Below are 7,943 nucleotides of genomic sequence, written 5' to 3' on the forward strand. Positions count from 1 at the left end.
CAGGGTCCCTTCCAGCCCAAATGTTTATGAAATCTATGAAATAAGACAGAAATCAGTCCATAGGGTTCGGTGTCTAGAGCAATGCTACAGCACACACCAGTGTTACTGGGACGGGAATTTTGGCCTTTGGAGTCTGAAATTCTTTTAAAGAAATCTAACAAATTCCTTGCTATTTTATTCACGCTAGAGGAACATGTTTAGACTAGATGTATTATTTATAGATGTTAAGGCCAGGAAGGATTAATTACGCTAATCTAATCTGATTTCCAAGTCAAAGAATGTCTCCTAATAGAGCCCATATGTTGTATCTTTAAAAAAAAAAAAGACAACCAGCTCTGACATATATATCTCACCCCACGGAGATTCAAATATACATAATGGTAGTAGTAGTCATTGTTGTTGTAGTATGTGACTAGTGTGTTGCCTGACACTTTGAGTTGGCATCAGGTTTGCCAAATACTTTTAGGTGAATAAAACAGAGCCAGCAGGAAGGTGCACACCATATATCTCTCCTGAGGCTTTTATCCTATAACCTAGTAGTGAGGGTACTCACCCAGAATATGGGAGGCATAGTTTTAATTCCCACATCTGCCTGAAGGGACTTGAGCCCATAATCAGGAAATACTCCTAACCAATTGGCTTTAGGAAGGGTTTTCTAGTATTTGAGGAGGAGTGAACCTCAATCTGAGCTGTTGGAGTTGTTCCACCTTGTATATGTATAAGAAAAAAAGACGCTTTTTGTAGCCAAGTAGTTGTATCACTCACCCAGGAGTTGAGTCACCTTGGTTCCAGCCTCTGATCCGAGGAACAAGAGAGTATTTTATACAATGAAGCAGGGTCATTAGGCAGGACCCAGAGTAACCTACCTCCAAAATGGCCAAAAGCAGTGGTTTTCAACCTGGGATCTGTGGACCCATGGGGGTCTGCACACTATGTCTAAGGGGTCTGCGAAAGATGACTGTGATCAGCCAAAAGTATGTGAATAACCACCCTTACAATTCAAGGGGGCCCGTACCTCCATTTGAATTTTTTTAGGGGTCCACAAATGAAAAAGGTTGAAAATCACAGGCTTAAAGCATGATACTTAGGGGGATGCCCTTGCAAATGTTGGGTAAATCCACTCCAGGAAAGAAGGGAATTAAAGAATGGTCTTATATATCCTGCATGAGTGGCCTAACACCTGGACTATTGGGGGAAAAGGAAATTATTGCGCCTTCCTCCCTGATTTTGTCAATAGTGCTTGTCATGCCTGTCAATGTCATTGCTTTTCATAAAGATGCCCCAAATAGAATGCAAATTATTCATTTTGGGTTGAACAAAATGGTTCATTTGACCACAAATGCACATTTTTCACTTTTTCATTCTGCATATTAAAAAGCCTGTCTTTCTACTGGCCACTTGCCCTTACAGTTAAATACTTGCCCCATATTTTTAGTCTGAATATATCTATCATGAGCTTTCAAGCTTTCTTTAACCTTTTTTTCTGGTAGGTTAAAGAGTTGTGGCTTGTCTAAAACATCTTACCTTTAGAGGTACTGTAGACCAGTGATTCTCAACTGGGGTCCCTTGAACTCTTTTAAAGGGTGTCACACAATGTTAGCCCTGTTAGGCGTGCAAACATGATTCACAAGATAAACCCCATTTTCAAATAGGAATCCATACTGGTAAAAACATTCTGACCTGTTGCGGTCTTTCTGAGCTGTTTGCAACAGAAGAATTGCTCTAGTTTTTTTCTGTAGTAAAAAAGAGAGTGAAAACTAACAGCAGGCATTTTCTGAGGTGTGCCTCAAGTCTATCAAGGGGTGTTTTGTGTCTATTGAGGGGTGCCTCAAGGCAAAAAAGGTTGAGATCTGATGTCGATCCCCTTTTACAAGTGAAGTTAGTGGAGTCCAAGGATGATGAGAGTCAGACTAGAGCCCTTAATTTTAGCCTCAGGAGACACACATTTCATGCAGACACAGTGCAAGCATCTCTTACACACCCCTCCGATACGACCCAATTCTGAGTTGCATGTACCAAATCCAGAATGAAGGACCACTCATCCCATCTACACAACCAGAATGACCATGTGTAAGCACATCTCTGTCATATATTGTACCATAGGTTCAAATGGTTTAGTCTTCCCTTTGTAAGCCACTGGAAAGGCAATGCAGAGCAGTGGTTAAGGCACTGAAGTAGGGGTCAAGAAAACTGGATATTATTCCCAACTCCATTATTCATTTGCTTTGGGACCTCAGACAAGAGAAAGGATGGTCCAACAATCATGGTATTAGGCTTGGACCTGGCTGCCCCCCACTCAGTTCTCTGCTCTGCTCCAGACTTTCTGTGACTTGGGCAGATCACTTGGCCTCGCTTCCTCTCCATATGCCAGAAGGACAACAGCACTATTCTACTTCACAGCACTGCTGTTAAGATAAATGCACTGAAGACTGAGAGAGATGGGAGCAATGCGAGAGGATTCACAGAAGTGATAGACATCACCTCTCTGCACTCCTGCCCCTTGCCTGTCTTGTCTATTTACCCCATACACTCTACAAAGCAGGGAATACATCCAGTATGTAGTGCAGTGAGGACCCAGGCTCGACTGAGGCATCCCTGCCTTATTAAGTATAGCAATAGAGAACAATAATAGGCTACGCCGTGCTTTGGTGTAGGCCCCTCAAACATGGTGACTACGGGTATGTCTGTCCACCCAAACAAAGCAGACCCTAGTCTTCAGTGTCACCGATTACCAGAGGCCACATTCGTTTCTGCTGCAATTCAGGTACCTTCAGTGGAGCTGGGCACAATGGTCACAGGATTAAAATTGCTCCTTGCTGTCTAATGTATACCAGCATGGCACTAGTTTTCATGATCCTACTTGCATACAGCTACTGGTATAGCTGAGTCAGTCTGTGCACTGTGGGATCCACCCACAGTTGTAGGACATAAGCCTATATCATTAATGAAATGAACTTCATTAACTAAGGAGTCTGCATATGAATGGCTCCATTTGCCAGTGCCCTCCCTTCCTCTCTTATTGCATCCAGGGTAAATCAGAGCTGTACAGAGGACAGAAGTTTTGTTTCATGAAGGATTTCAAGATTGAGATCTGGCTTTGCTCTAGCACCCAGACATCTTGAAGGAGATTTCCTAAAGAAAAGAAAGCTTTTGAGGTCAATCAAAATGTTTTGTTCTCATATTGACTTTCTAATTTAGTAGTGTATTGTAATACCATATGGACAAGGGAAACAAAAATGCATCGTAAAAAGATTCCATTCTTCAAATGACCAGGGGATAAATGTGGACACCGCCAGAAGTATTTCCCCCTTTGTTTTCTTCCAAGATGCAATTGAACTTCAACTCATTTTATACAACTTAATTTTTAACAGAACTGAATACCCCTACAAAACACAAGTCCCAGAAAATTTCCCCCACCAGCCCTGCCATGAAGCTCCACAGGGGTGGTGGGTAAAGAAAGCAGTGCTGTCCCTTTAACACACAATGGACTGGCCCCTGCACAGCTGGGCTTTTCACAGACTTCTATAAATCAGACAGAAACCAGCTGTATTAGCATGTTACTGTTGGTGCTGGGGTTAGGTGTGGTTTGGCTATAACAATGGTAAGTCTACCATTTTCTTAAGCATGAACCTTATGATCCTTCTCTACTTCATGGAAGTAAGAGAGTGAGTGTACTCCAAGGAAAAGCTGGGCTTTTTTTTTCTTCTTCTTCTAAAGCTGCTTGTTAAGGCAGGAGGAGGAGAGAACTATGTCCTCTAGTTTTAAATTAATGGAAAGAAACTAGAGTAGCCTGCTTGGGGAATTTTTAAGTTTGAGGCAAGTATTCTTGGGTGCCCTGTATTTCTCTTCTTTCTCCTTACCCATAAAACTAGAACTCCTTCTGCCCCTGGAGAGCTAGCATGTGTTTGAGAGAAAGTGGGGGACTTCATAATTGCTTTTCTTCTTGCTTGATTGTATTATGTTTCTTTCTCAAGCAGGTAAATAAGTCTGAAGTTTTAGATGTTCCTGATAAGCCTTTGTGCTCTCAGGCTGGCTCGGTTCATTTAACAGCCGGCATAAAACTACTTGTGCTGAAAGCTCCAGCTGTGAGCCAACTCCATAAATCTGATTTATTACTGAAATGCTATAGATGATCTTGTCTAAAAGATGATATGCTCCTCCTTGGGTTTCTGTGTCTGGGTTAGGCCTGGTGTAAAGGAGGGGCTAAAACATTCTTGATGTCATGGCTGATAAACTTGCCACCAACAAACAGCTTCCTTTCCTGTTTAACTTTGGGTTTGTCCATACGAATCCCAATGCCTGTGGGCAGAGCTAGGATTTAAGAATGGGGGAGTGCAGATGGTGTGGCCTACCATAACACAACCCTTTCTCCAGCTAAAAGGAAACTAGATGCTTTACTAATATGCTAGGAAGCTAGCACTGTATTCAGCTTAAGATCAAAGTAAAAATCATTACTGGAATGTCCACTAATTTACTAGACTATAAAGTTTACCCCCCTGCCCCCACAAACTAAGCAAGTATTGTGAGAAGTGATTGCATCCTTAGTCTTATACACTTAATTTATAATAATATCTCTTATTTGGCTTCATAAAACAAAATCTAGCCATCTTAGCAGTGTCTCCTATACTTTATTGTCAGCCATTTCAATACCTGAGTTAATATTGCCAAACCTGAGTTAAGGCTTTTAGCTAGAGCTAAAAACCATCTTCAGGGCTGTGACAGAAGGGAGACTTTACCAGTAGTGTCTAACGCAGTAAAAATTGCAGAAGAAGAAATAGTTTGAGTAGTGGAACATCAAGACCATTTAAAAAAAAAAAAAGTGTTATCTCCCTGCTAAACTATGAGCCAAGAAGTCAATTGAATCTCTCAGCACTGCCTCAATAGAAATGCTGCTACCCCTCCCAGGTGGTTGGCTTAAATTTAGGTGGAGCAAGAATCAAAAGGGGAAAGGGGGGATTGTTGACTATTGAAGCCAAACTCCTAGAGCTATGGGGTCTCAGTAACTTTGTGGTAAGATTACCTGCTCCTCTTTCCTCCCAGCCCCCCTTTCTTGGGGAACTTAATAAAAGCAGAATTGGTGAAAGCTGTGTTGTTGTAACCAGCTTAGCCTTGAAGAATACTGGATTATGCTTTTTGCCCCAAGCTTGTGTAGCAGAAGGGTTTTCATTCTAGCCACTTTAACTATTCTGGGGTACAGCCTGTCATTAGCCCCATGTAAATGATCATTTTGAAATTGTGGAAGCAAAGTGTTTTCTTTGAGAAGATCAAAGAATGGTGTGATTATAAAAAAAAAACATGCAAGTGTTGCTTTGGGTTTCAAAAGCTTCTTATGTTAAATTGCCTCTTCTCATTTGAGACTAAATATAAGGCTCAGGCTAAAATGCCAATTTGTGGAAACTGGAAGAGGTGGGCAAAAAAAAATTATACTGACTCGGATAATTCCAATTCTTAAATCTAACTTCTAAAAAGCATTTTACTTTGTGTAGGAAGCACCAACAATAAAGGCTGACTGAACCTGTGGTTCCAGCATTAACTCAGCCATTTTTCCTGACTTAACTTTTTTAAAAACTTGACAAAGTTGAATTTCTCACTTGGCAAAACTATTGTTATAGATTTGCTGGGTGACTAGAAGGTGCAATTTGCATGTAGCCTACATTTTTATTTAAATATTAGAAAACTACTATGGCATAAAAGACCTGTTTTCATGTACTGTAGTGACAAACTCAGTTGTGCAGAACTTTATGGCTTAGACATTTGATACCATAAAACCTTAAGTTGCTTTAAATTTTCTGCAAGTAACCCTTAAACTACCCTGAAGCGCATGAATACTTGCACTACAAACACTGCCACCTTAAACTCCTACATAATGACTCATGTCTTTCTGAAATCCTTTAAAATCCTGAAAGTGGTCTGGTGTCTACCAAAGCACACATTTTAACAGTGCCTAGATTAGCCAGGGTAATTAACTGCATGTATGCTTGAGAGCTGCAGTGCAAACCACCTTGCATGTGTTGTGTTGTAATCAGTTGACTAATCTTGCTAATGTTTCATAAAGGTCATAGTCCTCATTGACCAGTTACTATTAACATGCCAACTAGAAGGAATAATAAAATCCTAGCTGAGGGTATAGATGAGTGTGATGGCTAGAAGGACTTTGTTCAAACTAGATCTTCCCCCTCCCACTTGTGAAGACAGAGCATGGGGGAAGCTTCAGTTGAAGCTGAAGGTTATGTGCTTCTGAGACCAAGGTTAATCCTGGAATTGCTTTGCAATCTTAATTATAGCTTCTGTCACCATGTGAAGTGATATAATGCTGTACAAAATCTGGCCCTTCCAGTATTAATAATGAAGTGGCCATATGCTGATAGAGCAAGGCTATGATGGTCAGTTTTAAGACCTTATGTATATGGTGAAACCTCCTTTTAATGCTAGTAACTACCACTGCATACTTCTCTAATCTGCCTCCCTGACTACTTAGGGTGATCTAGTCTCTGCAGGGAAGCGGGGAGGATCCTAAGTAATACCTGCATCTCTGGGATGTGGTAGCAGATAAGGTATATTGCTGTAGCCATTAGAGGCAGGAGTGCAAGCCCTGCTCCAGGCTTGTGCCCAAGGCTTCCTGTGGTTGGCCCAGGTGTAAATGAGTCTTTGGATTGAATGACTTTGTACCTAAAAATGGTGAGATGAATAGGAATGTGTTGCTTGCTTGTGAGAGAATAGAGTACCTTGCGCAAGTCCAAGGGCTTGCTAGGCTTGGAAAGATCTGACTCATCTTTTCACTTCAGCTGCTGCTTCCTGCCCCTCAACAGAAATAGTGGAACATGCCTTTCAAATTCAAGATCGTACACTAAACTCTGTGGGTGGATGTAGGACTTTGAAATGGGAGTGCAGATAGTGGTGCATCATCCCACTTAACTCGGAAAAATAGGCTGTCTTGAAAAGAAATGAGACTTTTTACTAATAAGCTAGAGGCAAAGGGCTACACTTATTGGAATGTACTTTAATTTGTTGTTTTATTTTATTTTTAAGTAGGCAAAAGATTCTGTTTCATCAGAATTCAATGGACACCTCACTTATTTTCTCCCCACCCCATCTAATTTTTTTTTAAAGGCTTTCTTAAAATCTTAATAGTGCATCCAATGCTTCATTGACAGCTATTTCCACACCTGAGTTAATGTTTTTAGCTAGAATTTAAATAAACCAACCAAACAACCCCAGCCTGTAATCCTGTTTAAATAGGAGTTATGTTACTGGGAGCAACTAACAGACAGCAGCATTGCTGAAGAAAGGATAGCTTGGTTAGTGAAAAGTCAAGACCATTGAAAGAGATAGTTAACACATTGTGGAATGAAGTGTTTAGGAGGCATGGGGCAGATCACAATGGGCCATGAAGTCAATGGACTCTCACTGCAGCCTCAAGAGAGATGCTGCTGGTGATACCAGGCAGCTGGTATTTAACTATTTTACAACCCCCTGGAACTGCCCCTGTTGAACTCCTAATATTGTGAGTACTGTGTACTACAGTACAACCCTCATCTATTGATGCGGGATGGTTCACAACCTGTTTAGTGGGCAGCATGTTGACAATGTAAAGGTTATCTGCCTAGCTATTTGCTGTGCATGGCGGGTGGGGGGGGTGTTGTTTTTTTTACTTCAAAGGGTGTTGCTTCTTGTCAACTAGAGCTCATTACTAGTCCCATGCAGCTGATTTGAAAAAATAAAAACAGCAGCAAGCAGTTGGAGCACCTCCCTTGGTCCTGTATAAATGCACCTCTTCCCCATCCCACTTCTTTACAGGGCTAGGCTTATCTCCTTGAGAAGTATATGGCACAGCAAGAAAGCAGACCACCGAAGCATGGAATTTTAGTTATGCCTGGATTTGGGTGGAAGGGGGGTGGAACAAGGTTTTCCCAAATAACCTCTGTCAGAGCTGGTTTTTTTTT

General features: G+C 41.3%; 2 protein-coding genes across 3 annotated transcripts in view; both read left to right on the top strand.

Moving 5' to 3' along the window:
* The window catches only part of COPG2 (coatomer protein complex subunit gamma 2), a 770,521-nt gene that overhangs the window by 94,547 nt on the left and 668,031 nt on the right, over positions 1-7,943 (top strand). The gene's annotated exons all lie outside the window — the stretch shown is intronic.
* Positions 3,504-7,943, top strand: part of LOC109292262 (tubulin alpha-3 chain-like) — a 15,169-nt gene continuing 10,729 nt past the window's right edge. The window contains exon 1 of one of the 2 annotated variants that reach the window (XM_019509647.1): positions 3,504-3,601. In XM_019509647.1, the coding sequence (XP_019365192.1) occupies positions 3,599-3,601 (3 nt within the window). In that variant the 5' untranslated portion in view covers positions 3,504-3,598. Of the gene's footprint in view, positions 3,666-7,943 lie in introns of both variants that reach the window. The other variant, XM_019509648.1, reaches the window with a different exon arrangement.

The sequence above is a fragment of the Gavialis gangeticus genome, unplaced genomic scaffold (genome assembly GCF_001723915.1).
Source record: "Gavialis gangeticus isolate Ggan-Ray unplaced genomic scaffold, GavGan_comp1, whole genome shotgun sequence".
Classification (NCBI taxonomy): domain Eukaryota; kingdom Metazoa; phylum Chordata; order Crocodylia; family Gavialidae; genus Gavialis; species Gavialis gangeticus.